Genomic DNA, 16541 nt, shown 5'->3' with positions numbered 1-16541 from the left:
TTCCATTTTGGGTAATGTAGTGGCTGAAAAACATTCCAACTATAAGTCAGACATAAAATATAGGCTAAAGTAGAGAAAGGGTTTTAAATAAATTATTAAAATACCAAACTAATGAGAAAAATCCTTACCACCCCCCCCAAAAAAAAGGAAAGGAAAAAAAAAAACTATCTGACAAAAATTTTCCTGACTGTGCATTAGCTTTAGGTAGGAGGGAAAAAATCTTCCCCACTTATGTATAATACTGTAATTGAAGAAACTCTGTGTTCTTTTTCTCTTGGGTGAAATATTTTATATCTTTTAGAACCATGTATTTTGGAGTATGATTCAAGTACAAAATGCTCTTATTGCAAATAAATAATAGTAACTTTAACTGAGGGTTCTCATTTAAATTAAAGCATATCAGAGAGGAAGGAGGTGGGATTGAGTGACATAGGTGAAGGGGAATTAAGAGTACACTTATCATGAGGAGCCTGAGTAATGTTGTGTAGAATTGTTGAATCACTACATTGTATATCTGAAACTAATTTAACACTGCATGTTAACCATACTGGAATTAAAATTTAAAACTTAATAAAAATTTAAAAAAACTATAACAACAAACTAGCTCACTATGGAGGTTTGTGATCCAAACCTGTATATCATTAACTTATTCAAAATATTTGTTGACTTGGTTCCAGGGATTATACTATAAATGAGCCACTTCCTATTTATTTAAAAGTCTTAAAGAAAAATTTTTTAATGTTTCCAGGCTGAAATTGCCCTCATGGAATGAACAAAGCAAATATAAGTCCTCTAAGAAATGCCTTACACTAAGGCCTCAAAGTATTCTCACAGATATAGTTCCAAAGAATATGAGTCTACAGTGAAAATATTATAAGACATTTGAAAGGGAATAAAAATCACCCTGAGAGATGAGACAGCAGAAAGAAGAGGAGGTGACTTGGATCTGCAAAGACCAGATGTTATTATTACCAGATACAGAATAAAAAAATTTATGCTTGATTTTTTTAAGAAGTAAAAGAGGGAAGTTAGAGTATGAGTAAAGAAAAAGATACCATGAAAACTGAACAGAGAGCTTTTAACACAAGTAAATAGAAGTGTAAAAAGTGAAAACATAATAATTTAAATTGAAAAATTGACAAGTTAAACAGCAATTAGAGCTATAAAGAGGGGCGCCTGGGTAGCTCTGTCGGTTAAACATCCAGCTCTTGATTTCAGCTCAGATCATGATATCATGGTTCATGAGTTCAAACCCTGCAGTAGGAACACAGCAGTTGGAGCCCTGCACTGGTCAGTGCAGAGTCTGTTTTGAGATTCTCTCTGCCCCTCCCTGGCTCGCTCTCTCTCTCTCTCTGTCTCTCTCTCTCTCAAAATAAATAAATAAAGAGCTGTGATGATAAATAATGAATGGAATGATGTATCTGAAGAAACTATTATGAATTGAGAGAGATGTTGCAAAAGGAGCTGAAGACATGGAAGATAAAATGAGAAAATTTTATTTCATCTAATGTTTTAATAGAAGAATTTAAAATGAATGTGGGAAAGCTATCATTTTTCCAGAATATGTGAAAAGCATAGATGCTTCATATAGAAAATCTCCCCAGAAAAAAACTAAGCTAGATGAATAAAAATAATTCTATATCTCAACATATCACAGTGGAAAAACTGGAAAGAAAAAGACCAAAAAGAACATTTTGAAGGCATCCAGAGAAGAGAAACAAGTTTTCTACAATAGAAGGATAATTGCATGTAGCAAACTAATTGTCAACAGGAATAACAGGAGACGGAAAACTGAAAACACTACAAAATTCTCAGACCAGGAAATCTTATTTGAAAAGACATAGACTAGAGCAGTATCTGTCATATATAATTATCTCCTATAAATTGAAGTAAAAATACTGAAAAATATTTTAAAAGTTATATAAGATGTGGTTAGAACATACTTGTATTGGACATACATTAAAGCACTGGAGGCAGGCAAAACCAAAAAGTGAGATGGAACCAAATCACAGAAGAATGTGTATTTCAATTGGAATAATTTTTGGTATGAGAGTAATAAGAACAAGAACAGCGAGAAGGATGAATTACAGAAAAACAGGAACTAAAGTCAGATACTGAAAAGAAAATACAAATGTAGAAGAACTGACAGAAGGTAGAAAAGATATTTTACTGGTTTTTTAAAAAGGAGGGGGGTGTAGAATTTCAGATGTGGAAAGGAAGAAAAGGAAAGAAATCCAACATTTCTGCTATTTGACTGATTTGGCATATTGGCAGAAAGCATTGATTTAATTCCCATGCAGGGTTGGACTCGGGAATCAAGATCAGGACAGCTTGCACCTTCTCTGTGATCAGGAACAATCCTCAGTAGGGCTGACATGGGAAAAGAAAATCATAACCAATCAGTGAGAGTACAGCTCTTCAAAATTACCCATCCTGTATATTGAGAGACAGCAGCGGCTTGGAATGCCTTGGGGTACTATTCTGCTTAACACACAGCAATTCTGCGAACTTCGATTATGTGAGAATGCTTGTGATCTAAGGAACCTTATCTATGAATATGTAAGAGCTAAAACATACAAGATTGTGAGAATGAGAAATGTATTTCTTTAGTGAGAAAAATTGGGACAATGTGAAAACAAGATCTTTTAAAATCCCACTATTATGTTAATAGTGAATGAATTTACTTGTGCTTTAAATGTGAAATATTGGGGCACCTGTGTGGCTTAGTTGGTTAAGCATCTGACTTCTGTTCAGGTCATGATCTCACAGTTCATGAGTTTGAGCCCCATGTCAGGCTCTGTGCTGACAGCTCAGAGCCTGGATCCTGCTTGGGATTCTCCCTCTCTCTCTCTCTCTCTCTCTCTCTCTCTCTGCCCCTCCCCACTTGTGCTTGTTCTCTCTCTCTCTCAAAAATAAACTTTAGGAAAAAATAAAATGTTCAATATTGCATTTGTTATTAGGATATGATTATTCTATTGCATAATGTTATGCGAAAAAAAGAAGAGTAATAATACCTGGGATTAGTGTTTTCAGATCAATTCTTCCAGGTATAATTTTTGTTTGATATTTAATTTTTGTCTTGAATGGCAAATGAGAATTTTATAAGTACTAACAGTAATTTTACATATTTCCTCTTTTAATGTAGTTATGGTAATTAAATACATCTTAAATAGCAAACATTTTTCTGTGTTTTGCTTTCAGAAAGAATTCACTATTAGATCAAACTAAAGACAAGACAACATGAATTTTGAAGCTAGTAGACAATGCTGACAATTTAAATAAAATTTTGAAGCCATTTTTCAGTATGTTTCAAACTCTATTTGATAGCATGATGTTCTCATGATTTTGATAGAGCAGAAATTAAATACTTTGAGTTTATTCCTATTCGCCACCACCACTAAAACATGACTAGATGTTGACAGTTATCCTAAATGGGAACTGAGGGCCTGACCACTAAGAAACTCCACAGAAATAGTACAATTTTAGGGAAGACAAAATATAAAATTGGGTTATGTTGATGTTTGCACACCTCTCAATCTACTAAAATTTATTGACTCTTGTACTTTAAAGGGGTATCCTCTGCAAAGTATATCTATATACCTATTAAAATAAATGTATGACCCAGATATTAGAGGAAAAACTTGAAACAGCTTAAATATACTAATTCCAAACTGATAGAAGTAATAATGTATAGTTAAACAGTATAACACTTTGCAACTTAAAAAGGAAAATGAAGAACTGATAGGGCAGCATGCTAAGAATTATTTTTAGGTGAAAAAGTAAAGAGCAGATGAGCATATCCTAGTAGGTGAAAAGATGAAGTAGAAGGGAGTATGTATGTTTATACAACTATTCTCATTTTTAAAAAACAGTGTACATATTATTTGTACATCAAGTATATGTCTTTTATTGCCTAGATTATTTTCCCACTTTAAAAATTTAATTATAATGATTTTTGAAGATTTCTTTCCCCCTATACTGTTAAGAGCCACAAACTCAAGACTCCTCTGGCTAAGTTTTTTGTTTTTAATACTTCCTCATAATTCCAAAAATCCTGCTTCTCTGCTTATGAAGCAGGGCTTCATAATTGTGAGTGAGTCCATTCTTTCTTCTAAGAAATTGAGGCCAGACAAATGTATGCTAAACAGTGATAAAGTCAGCTAACAAGTAAAATCCCTCAGGCTGAAACAATGTGAATTGCTTGCTGCCTGCCCGGTAAATGATTTTGTAGAACTTTCTGGAAATGAGAGAATGGCAGGAATGAGACAATGAGTGGAGGGTCTTCCTTTCTTCCAACCAGAACTCCCACAACATGATGATTAGCAATCACTGTCATATCAAGGTGCCTTTCTCTAAGGATCAGGCTTGATTTTGAGTAAAATTAGCATATCATTCAATCATTAATTCATTCAGAAAAAGGTCTTTAGAGATTACTGCTTGTAATACCAATGACTGGTTCATCACTATATCCTTGTCCAGAGATACCCAAGAGACAATCCAGCAGATTCTTTATACTTACTATTTAAGACTGATAGTAATAAGAAAGGCAATGAAGTTTTACAATATGATTGATTTAAAAGTGTTGAAAACCCTGAATCCTGATTTATTTGTAAGCTTTCATATAGTCATGATTTTTAGAATGAAAGCAATTACAAATTTAATGCTCCTTTTGTACATTACTAATTATATCAGTATGACTATCATCTAATTGTATTTAATGTCCATGTTTATTTGATATGTTTAACCTATTTTACATAAAGTAAAAATAAGTTAAAATGTTATCAGAAGAAATTTTTGTTTCTTTTTAAATCTATTAAAATTGAATAAAGTTTACTTTAATTCTAAAATAGGTGAGGTTATGACATAATTTATAATTTAAGAAAAGAAAAACACTGAAAGTGAAGGGCTGTTAATAGTGATATATCAAATACCAAATTTGACCTTAAAAACAGAATATGTTAAATTAATGCTGTTTTCAAAATTTGATTTATGGCCCTGCTGTTTTAATTGATGGATCAATTAACAGTAATTATTTTTGTATAATCAGCTAGCAGCTGAAATGTGCAACATATTGATTTTTTCAGGTGAGACATAGACTCCCTTAGCAGCTACTGTAGAAGAAAGAAGTAGTGACATTTAATTCAGTCTAATTTATTCCTGAAAGAGATAATTGACTGCAGTTCATGAAGTCTATAGCAAGAGATAGATGAAATGGTGAAATCATTCAGAAACAATGAAATAAAAATTAAAGTAGAATACGGAATACTGAGTAATAAATCCCATGAACTTCAAATTAGCATTGCTTAATGGAAGTTACTTTAAAGGGACAAATTTATACTATGAGTACAAATGGGGAGAATTATCCTAATCTAACAGAATGAAATCTGAGAAAGTTGATTGCAAGATTGGATCAGAAGTGTTAGAATTTATATTATTTATAAAACCAAACATGGTGTGTAATGGAGTTATGAAATGGACCCTAAATATAAACTTATTTTCACTTGCTATTTTTCTTGTTGGTACTGTGGTACATTGGATGTTTAAAAAATTATTCAAATTAGTTTATAAAATATTTCTTGAAAAGTCTACTTGAGGATTATCATTGTCGTTAGGGATAACATGAAGAAATGAGCAAAGATGATCCATCCATTCTTTGTGGACATTGAGGAGAGAGAAGAGAGTTTGGCTTCATCAAAAATATAAATATATGGTTACAACCTGTGATAAACATCATAAGTAGAAATTTCAGGTTGCAAGAGCATTGTAAAACAAAAGAAATGACCTGCCAATTAATATTATTTTGGTTTTGGTAAAAAGTTTTAATAAATTATTTCATTTTCTTCAGCTTTTTTATTCCAATAAATTGACATGGTAATAGACAGGAGATGCAAAAATGACTGAGTCTCTAAACGTCAGTCTGAAGATAACTTTTGAATGGACTTCTTTTGCCAAAGTTTTATCTTTATGACAATGTACAAAATAAAAATTTACTCAGTTAAGTTGTTGTTTATTTGTTATTGCAGGAAGATTTTTTTATATTAAAAAGATAATTCTCCTAGTGATTTTTATTAAATAAAAATTCCAAAAACACTACTTCCAAACAGTAATGTAACACTCAGGAGCACTCTGAAGACATCAATTCAGTTGTTTACTATGAATAAGGAATTCTGCCAAAATGAGGAATTTGTGTGTGGGGGGAAGGTAGAAAAACAATGACCAATGTACAGCCTGTAGCTCTACCTAAAATTAAAAAATGTACTCTAAGCCAGTGGAAAATATTCCAGCAGTGGTACATTGACATACGGAATTTTAAAGATGAAAGAAATACCAATTTCATCTTAAGGACCAATGAAAAAGGAAGGCTATCTAGAGGAAATAAGATAGATTTTGACTTGGCACTTTAGGTGAAACTTAGATAGCAAGAGAGGAGCAACAATGCGTAGAAAGTAGTTCAACAAACTGCCTAAATTCAGAATGTTCGGAGTTTTGAAGGAATAGTAATCTTATTGGGTATGAGTGAAGTTAAGGTATTTATTAGGAATCACGATAAAGTGAGCTGGAAAGCAAAGAAGAATTCCATTACCAAGAGGCTTTGAATATAAAAGTAAGGAACTTCAACTTAATTCAAAGGGATTTTGTTGTTGTTTATTTATTAAGGAAGAAAAAAATTACACTGGTAGTAAAATTTGTGGGAAAAAAAATTAAGAGAATCACTTGCAGGTATTTCTAAGGTACCTCTTGGGTAACTCTTGAATGCAAGTCACTTTGAGGAATACACATTTCTAGTAATCAACCTAGAAATAATTCAAGTGCAAGCGGTTTTACCATTAAAATGTAACATGGCCTCATTTTTTTTTTTAACTTAGGTTCATGAGGGTTAAAATAGTCAAAGTAGAGCTATACTTAGCCACATTCTGATTCTTTTATGTAAGAAAACAATTAGGCTTATGGAGGCTGATACATTCAGGTTTCTTAAGTACTTAGAAGAAATTAATTTAGCTTCTCAGAACCACATAGGTGGACTATAGCTCTGTGATCCACCTGAGGTCACATTCTAGAGCTCAGGCATTTTCAACATTTGTAAATCCCACAACTGGAAACCAAACATGATAATTCTCTTTACCCTAGGTTAAACCGCTGATATGTGTTGTTTTTATTTCATCTTATTTTAAACCAGAGTTTCTGTTATTTCTGTTTAAGTTCATGTACTTTTACTTATATTGTGTTTTCTGATCTTGTTATAAATCTAGATCCCAGGATTCCACTCTGTCTACAGTGTCTTCTGTTGCTCCTTCTAGTGCAACAGAAGGGGTTGACTCCACGTGGACCTCCCTCGGCACCCCTCCTCTAGCGCCACCCGTGTGCCAGGAGGACCTGTGTTACAATGGAGGCACTTGTCATCCTGTCTCCCTCTCCAGCGGTACCTTCTCATTCCACTGTGACTGTCCGCTACATTTTACTGGCCGTTTCTGTGAACAAGGTAATTGATCTTCATTTGTTTTTAAAAAGTTCTCTAGAGGTGACAAGAGAATTACAACCTTATAGTAAGCATGTTGACAGAAACAAGAAACATCTGTATAATTTTATTTAAAAATGAATTATGATAGAACACTTTTGGTTCAGTATTGTAGAAGCAAACCTAAGATTTTATTTTCTCCATTAGGATTGCCGTTCAAAATATATTTTCAGCTGCCACAAAAAATAAGAGTTTAGGTGGAAATGTAGTGTTCTTTATGTAGTTTGTTCTAAAATTATGGTGTGTCCATCTTTTGTCAGCATAGAACAATTAGGGTCTCTTGTATACTATTTTTATTGCTTAATTATTAATCACATCACTGTTTTTTTGTATTTCGTAAGCAGATCCCCATATTTAAATTATTTTGTTAAGATTGGTTATTTTTTTGATACTTTAGAACATGGTTTTAGCATTAATGGAGCTGTTTATGAATCAAAAGAGAATTTCCCTATTGCAAACATCTAATGGCCTCCTAAGAGTCACTCAGTTAATTAAAGCAGTGATGGGCAATTAGAGCCAGAAACGCCCTGGGCAGATTACAAAGGCATTAGGTCATGATGCATGTCCTTACACTAATAGCTGAAAAGTGACATTGTTTTCTATGTAAAATTAATCACTGGTTCTAAATTGAGGAGGTGAGGATGGGGATTACTATTGGATAGTGATTCATATGGCAGAGAATTTCATTATTTGTCCAAGATTGTGTTTAAATCCTTTTTCAGCACCAAAATGTGAGACCTCTGGAAGCAAACTCATAGGTACATATATGTTATTCAGCTCTTCTTGCCAAATGACCTTGTGTGACTGTTATGTGTTAATATTCAGCCAAGTAAGCAAGTAAATATAGTTAAAAGCAAAAAAAATGGAAACATGGTCTATTTTCAGTCTCATTGTATAAATAATATGTATCCTTAAAGTCTATTTTTTAAATGTAAAATGCTTTTGAAAACATCACTTTGCTTGATTTTTGAGTGAATATTTTATATGTCTGCAAAATATGAGACTTGCCAATTCTGCTACAGTATGAGACCATTTATACTACATTCTGTAAGTAGAGTTCTAGGAACATAATTTGGACTGTAAAGCTCTTTTAGATCCACACTTAGCCATTTAAATCTCTGAGAAGGCTTTTTCTTTTTTTTAATTTCATGCTAGGTAGAGTTTTAGAAAAATACCCTTCTTAATTATTCTTATTTTTATAATAAATTATTTTATTTATTAATTTATTAGATTAATTTATTAATCTATACTTTGATTTTTAATGTTTTTTTTTTAAATCAGATTTACTAGTGATAGTGAAATTGATGTAATGAAACGAGGAGTCTTTAGTTATTGGCTGTATCTCATGGTCAGTCATACACATTAGACTACAAATGACCCTCCAGCCATAATCCTTATCTCTCCTACTGAATCCCCAGTTCTCCCTCCTTTAACTCCTTACTGAACATCTTTAACACTGGATGTACAGACCTGTACTTTCTCCAGAAAGATATAAATCCAGGCTTATTTGGAGTTAAACCCAAGGCTTGACTGTGGTTTAATTCTATTTGGTGTTTTGGGTTGCAGAATGTAGAAAATTGACCTCAGGAAAAGGACTGGGAATCTCTGTTTATATTTGTTGTTAGGGATATTTTATTTTTCTCTTTTCAGCATTATTAATCACTTCCTGCCTTCTACATTCTAATGTTTTTCCTATTGAATTTATAATATTTTAAAAACTAATAATTGGATTATATGCATTGCAAAAATTAGGTAATCCAGTATAGAGTACTAATTTCTGAGTGCAAAATAATCAGAAACTGTGAGTAAATAATTATTGCCAATTACAGACTTTTTAAAGAACTTTGAGTAATATCTTAGGTTGTGTGATACTCTAACAAAATTTATGCAATAGAACTCTTTTTTTATAGTATGAGTTGTCATAGTATTATCTTTTTCTTTCCTCCTTTTTTGGGAAATATTTCATGTGTAATACTTATAATGCAGTGTAATGTGCATTTTTAGAATTTGGAATATTATTTCCTTTTTTTTTTTTAATGTTTATTTATTTTTGAGACAGAGACAGAGCATGAATGGGGGAGGGTCAGAGAGAGAGGGAGACACAGAATCTGAAGCAGGCTCCAGGCTCTGAGCTGTCAGCACAGAGCCTGACGTGGGGCTCGAACTCACGGACCGTGAGATCATGACCTGAGCCGAAGTCGGATGCTTAACCAACTGAGCCACCCAAGCGCCCCTGGAATATTATTTCTAAGTATAAGAATTTTATGTTGTTTTAATCGTTTATCCCTTAAATTTGAATTAAGTACCTTTCTTCTTTCAGTCATAAAGTCAAGAACAGGTTTGTGTTTTCAATCTAATGCTCTAAATATAATTCATACTGGTATGCATTTTACAATCCTGATTGACAAATGAGGATGGGCGCCTAAGACCCATGATTCAGGAATCTAGTACCATGATGAGACTTTTTATAGTATTATCTAGATTGGCCAAATGCCACAATTTCTAAGTGTAGATTTCAATAAACAATATTCTATGCCAGTTTCAGTGTTTCACCTACCTGGTAAAAATCTTGATTTGGATAAACAGTCCCTAAATCAGTCTGTCTCTGTCTCTTTCTGTCTTTCTGTCTCTCTCTCTGTCTCTCTCTCTCACTCTCTCTCTCTCTATATATGTATATTAGAAATATTATCAGTATTAAAATGCTTAGAACTTAAAGATAATTGCTATGAAAATAATTTTTAATGAGTCCTTTATTGAGTACATTCAACAGCTAAAATATATGAAATTATGCTTCCAGAATGAAATTTACATACTATCACTGTGAAGGGTCCCAGTTTTACCAGACACTGCACTAGGTGCTTCATGCATCTTATTTCATTTAACCCTCAGAATAACCCAGCTGAAGTGGGAACTATAAATTAACCCAATTTACAAATGAGAAATCTAAAGCCTAGACTCTGTTAAATTACTCACTGAAAGTCTCATAGTCTGTCTGTGGTAGAGGTAGGATTAGAAGCAATCTTGGCTGACTCCAGACTTCACATTTAACCATGATGCTCCATTGCTATACTAGTTAGAATATCAAATTTAACATGATAGCAGGGCATGGAATTTCTGAATTTTCTTACTCTTTAGTCTCTACATAAAAAGTATCTATTTCAGGAAAAAAAGAATTTTCTTTAAAAAATAAAACTTTGGGGGTGCCTGGGTGTCTCATTCGATTGAATGTCTGCTTCTTGATTTCAGCCAGGGTCATGATCCCAGGGTCATGGGATTGAACCCCGCATGGGGCTCTACACTGATCACGGAGCCTGTTTAAGATTCTCTCTCTCTCCCCACCCCCCCCCCCACTCCTCGCATGCGTGTGCTCTCTCTTTCTCTCTCAAATAAAATAAAATGAAATTTTGAAAACCAGAAAACTAAAGAAATTAATGTTGATCTACTAAATTTTTACTACAGAGAGGATTATTACTGTGATCCACAGAAAATTAAACTGTAGAGCACATTAGGTTACCTGAAAAGAATCATATCTATCTCTATAATGATTTCAGTAAAACCTGAAATGTAGAAAGTAGAAGAACAAGATTTGAATTTCAGAAAAATCTGTTTATTAATGATGGCAATACAATTCTCTGAAAAAAAAATATATAATTGCACAGGCCTCTATAAGTAAAGATATGTTAGAAGTTGATTTTTTTTTTTAATTTTTTTTAATGTTTATTTATTTTTGACAGGGACAGAGAGAGACTGAGTATGAGTGGGGGAGGGGCAGAGAGAGGGAAAGGGAGACACAGAATCCGAATCAGGCTCCAGGCTCGAAGCCGTCAGCACAGAGCCTGATGCGGGGCTTGAACTCACGAACCGCAAGATCATGACCTGAGCTGAAGTCAGACGCTTAACCGACTGAGCCACCCAGGTGCCCCAGAAGTTGATTTTTCTTTACAACCTTGCTTTTTTACTTCCAGTTAATATTCTTGTGAGAGGATATTAAAGTATTTTATTTTAACAACTTTGATTTTTCACAGCAAAATTGAGGTTTAAATTAAGTATAGACCGTAATTAAAATTGTGCTGGGTTCAGTAATACAGAGAAGGGTTTTTTAGGGCTATGGGACTCAGTAATGGGTCACCCATACACATGTTTCCTTTCTACTTGGCATTACGTAATGTGCTCTATTTTATCAAATCATCCCTATCCAATCACCTAATAGCATTGACTTTTATTGAATTGGTTTGATTTAATATGTGTTTTTTTCTCAACATATGCTATCTTAATTCATATTAGCTAAACCTTGTTGCCTAATTTATCATAATGATCCTGCATCTCACAGGGGAAACATAAGAACATATATTCTTGCTTTGTTTTAGATGGCTGCATGCAGGCAGATGGCTGTCTCCTACTGTAAAGTTCAGAGTGACAGATTTAGAATATCAGTGCCTTGTGCTGGGGAAAAGCGTATGCCTCTGACTATTAATTATAGGATTAACATTTTTAAACAGCCCAATACTTTTTAGTGTTCTATAAAACAGTTTTATAAATAGTGCAATAAAGGAGTATTTAAATGCCATACATTAAAACCAAGAAATCTTTTGTTTTATTTGATATCCTGTCTGTGTATATCCCATATATGTTTAAAGGTCAACTGTACTGAGTAAATTACAAACCTAGAAATAAAAATGAGAGGTTTTAGCAGGCATTTTGTCTTATTATAAAATAAAGAAAAAAAAGATTGCCTTAACACCTGCCTTTGCTTTTACTATATTATTTTAAAGGCATATTAGAGTAGATTGAATTCATTTATTTACTTTAGATCAGGTGACCTAATGTTAGACATTCCAGAGCCAAGAAGGCAGAGAAACAGAGCATTAATCAGCTTCTTATAACAACGATTTATCTCCTTTGCAGGGAACTGATAGTCTACATCATCAGCAAACGGCCAAGAAATGGGTATTGGCATTTTCAAACATAATACTGAAAATTCCCATGTCTGAAAATGTATTTTTCAAATCCTAGAGCAGCGCTGCATATTTGTTAGTAAACAGCAACGGCTGAAATAGTTAAGTTGAAAATGAATGGAGATTGAAGTCAAGGACAGGGGCTGAAAGGAGACAAGAGGGTTTCATTTTTGAAAGCAAGGGTGGGCTGAAGGGCTCCAGTCTTCTCCACTATCAGTTGTAGCACACTCTCCAGCAAGGAGCCCTATGTTCAGTTAGTTGGTGGGAGAAGATAGCTCCCTCCTCTTCTCAGTGATTATAACTATGTAAAAAGTAAATATCCATCAATCTCTCTACTTACACTGGTAATAATCCAGCAATTTCCATATAGGATAAGGAGGGAATACATACACCCTTCTGTCTATCGAAAAAGAATGACATATATTTGTCTCCTTTATTTCCTTAATTAACATCCTTTTATTCCACTACAATTAAACATATTTAAATAAATAAACATTAGGTGAACACCAAACATGTATAACACATGGAGTTAGATATTGGAGGTAGTATGAAATTAAGAAATCATGTTTTCGCCTTTAAGTTTGCAAGTATTTGTTCACATGGTGTGTTGAATGGGAGGTGCAGGGAAAGGAAGATAAACATAACAAAGGTAGGCTGGCATTTCCCACTTCCTTCTTTAAAGCTACATAGTCTCAGCTCAACAGCACCTCCCCCTTAACAATGTATTACTTAGGACCTATATTAGTTTTCTGTTGCTTCCATAACTAATTATCACACAACTTAGTGATTTCAACAGTACAAGTTTATTATCTTGAATTTCCATAAATCATGGACTGAGCGCCTGGTGGCTCTTTCAGTTAAATGTCCAACTCTTTGATTTCAGCTTGATCATAATCTCACAGTTCATGGGATCAAGCTCCACCTTGGGCTCCATATTGACAACATGGAGACTGGTTGGGATTCTCTCTCTTCCTTTCTCTCTGCCCCTCCCTCTTTCCTCTCTTGTCTCTCTTACTTTTTCTCTTAAAATACATAAATAAACTTTAAAATTCCATATATTAAAGTTCCATAGATAGAAAGACTGACATAATTCTCAGTGGGTTAAAATCAAGATATTGGCAGGGCTGTGTTCCTTTCTGGAGGTTCTAGGGGAGAATCTATATCCTTGCCTTTTCCAACTTCTAGAGGCCTTCTTCATTCCTTGGTTCATGGCCCCCTATATTCATCTTCAAAGCAAACAATGGTGAGCTGAAACTTTTTCATACCATGTTACTCCATCTATGCTTCCACCTCCCTTTTCTATGTTTAATGAGCCTTATTATTTACACAGAGCCCATTCAGATAGATAATCCAGGATAATCCTTGTATCTCAGCATCGGCTGATTAGCAGTTTAAATTCCAACTGCAGCCTTAATGTCCCTTTGCCTTGTAAAATAACATTTGCATAGATCCTAGGAATTAGGATGTGGACATCTTTGCGTTGGGTAGGGGGGCATTATTCTGCCTACCATAGGACTTGTAGTCATTCCTCAGGGAATTTACTTGATCATATAGTAGAAAAGGAAGTTTATTAGATGGATATCTGATGCTCACAAAATTGGGAAAAGCAAGTGGAACCAACTTGGAAAATATACTCTGAAGGATACTCTGGAGAACTAGGAAACAGGAAGCAGAATGAGGTTCATCCAAAAACAGTTTGGAGCACCACCACCACCACCACCGAAGAAGAGCTTATACTGTCACTGTGTTCTGAATCATTTGCTTAAGATTCAGAGTCCCAAGAAGTATTTTGAAACTGTCTAGTTGGCAAAACCTCAGCCATATGCTAACCCACTGCCTGAGCAGGACAGAAAGAAGAGGGGTAAGAGGAATCATCCTTTACCTTAGGCCTCTAACTGGATCATAAAATCCATCAAGATCCTGAACAATGGGCCTCTCTTTTATTTCCATACAAAAGTAGAGTCATTCACATAAGGTTTTTATAGCACACGTGTACACACACACATGCCATAATATTTTCCTTAAAAATTCTTCAGATATTTCTCCTCCCTGTTCTCATCACTCCCCTATTTTCTGTTTTGTCCTTTAATTCTTGATATTTTTACTTATTTATATTGCAGACCTGTTTAGCAAACTTTTTATTGCCATTCCTCCTGCAAACACAACATAAACATCTTATCAAAATATTTTCATAAAGATTGTTCCTTTATATCCAGTTTGGGTAATCAGGAAAAATATTCTATGATCAAAAGTGATATCTGGAATGGTACTTAAAAGGATGAATTGGAGGAATTAGAATGAGCAAATTCATGAAGGAAAAGAGAGTTGTCTAGTTTGGCTTGGAAGCAGGGTACATGTGAGATCAGTGGAAAAATAAAGCTGGAAATTCAATAGGACCCATACTGCAGAGAACTCAGAATGACAGATTAAAAGTATTGATTCATTAGCAGTGCATTTCATTCAGAAAAAGACATAATGGTTGGTGCTTGCTTCAGAATCATGAATCTGAGCGTAGGATTTAGAAAAGATATGGTGAGGAGAAAAAGGTAGAGATAAAAATTGGGACATAATTTCAACAGGCTAGAAAAATTGGATGAAAACTCTTTTAATTCTAATGTTTCTGAATAATTTGGAAGTATAACAGCTCTTTATAATTTGGAAGTATAACAGATTTTTATATAGTAAATTACTATACAGAAGTAGTTTAGATTTTTTATCAAAAAATTACAATCCTAGGCCCATATTTTCAGTGCATTATTTTGTAAAAAAAAAAAAGAAAGAAAGAAAGAAAGAAAGAAAGAAAGAAAGAAAGAAAAAGAAAAGTGTGGTATAAAATGTGATTATAAAAGATAAGACAGAGATAAACTCATCCACTTAGAGATATCATTATTGACATCTGGTTGTGTAAGTCTCAGGACCCTATCATAGTCATTCTGTCCAAAAGTGAGATGCAGAGGAGATAAGATGGCAGAGTAGTAAGGGGACCCTGGGCTAGTCTTGTCCCTCGAGCACAGCTAGATTAGTATAAAACGATTTTGAACACCTAGGATATCATTCTGAGGATTAACAGAACAATCTGCGTAATTTGAGGGAGAGAATGCAGCAGATACGTGGTGTAGAGAGGTGAATTAGGGGAGACAAGAGCCATGGTGGCACCGAGGAAAGGGAGCCATTTTTGCAGAGAAGAAAGAGAGAGATGGGGAGAGAGAGCAGTGCATCAGGTTTGCACAAGAAAGCACTCCCCTGAAAGCAGCTAGAGAAAAACAATGAAACACAACACAGGAGCCTCCACAAGAAAACTGATCCCCAAAACTATCAGCAGGGGGAAAAGGAGAGGGTTTCAATGCCACCAGCTTTATATGAAGGGTGGAGCACAGAGTGAAGTTTCGGAGGTCAGCCCCTGGTGGTGCTCCCAGGAGGAAGCAGGCAGTGATGTCTGAGGATCATGTGAGGAGAAGCAGTTTCCCTGTTTGGAGTGTATTTGGTCGATGTGATACGGCCTCTCCACAGGTGGAAGACCCAGCAGGTGCCATCAAGCCACCTCCTTCACCCATATAGGAACAAAGATGCCTGCTGAGGACAGCAAACACTGGCACCATCTGTGTGTTGCAATTTACCATAAACTCTGGGCACAGCTGCAGCACCACGGCACAACCATTTCCTGGGACAAGTTGGCCCCAGCCATAGCACAGGGACACCCTCCCCCAGAGCACCACTGTGGATTTGAGCCACAGGGGTCTCTGAAGTATGGTGTTTTGAAACACAGCTGCACCTGAGATAAAACTGTGGAGGGAGGCACCACCTGGTGGGTGGACAGCTTGGGCACAGACAGGGGGAATGTGGCCGAGCTGACAGAAGTAGGGAGACCTGGGAGGGGTGAATAATTGCACATTGTGAGAGTATGAACTTCCTGCCCTGGAGACTAGGGATGAAGCCAGAGGTGAAGCCGTTTTCACCATTAGCCCCCCAACACTGATTGACCCCAGTGAGCTAAACAGCACCATCAAGTGGAGAACAGAGCTGTTACACCAAGCCCCACCCCCTGTGCCCTACAGTCACATCTCCACTAG

At 35.0% G+C, this 16541-nt stretch overlaps 1 protein-coding gene across 1 annotated transcript in view; it reads left to right on the top strand.

The window, feature by feature from the left end:
• Positions 1–16541, top strand: part of LOC132667946 (protein eyes shut homolog) — a 577410-nt gene that overhangs the window by 117708 nt on the left and 443161 nt on the right. The window contains exon 3 of the mRNA XM_060617196.3: positions 7251–7480. Coding sequence (XP_060473179.3) covers positions 7251–7480 — 230 coding nt within the window. The remainder of the gene's footprint in view (positions 1–7250; positions 7481–16541) is intronic.

Source organism: Panthera onca, chromosome B2 (genome assembly GCF_046562875.1).
Source record: "Panthera onca isolate mPanOnc1 chromosome B2, mPanOnc1 haplotype 2, whole genome shotgun sequence".
NCBI classification, from domain to species: Eukaryota; Metazoa; Chordata; class Mammalia; order Carnivora; family Felidae; genus Panthera; species Panthera onca.
This window is presented reverse-complemented; position numbering and strand designations above follow the sequence as displayed.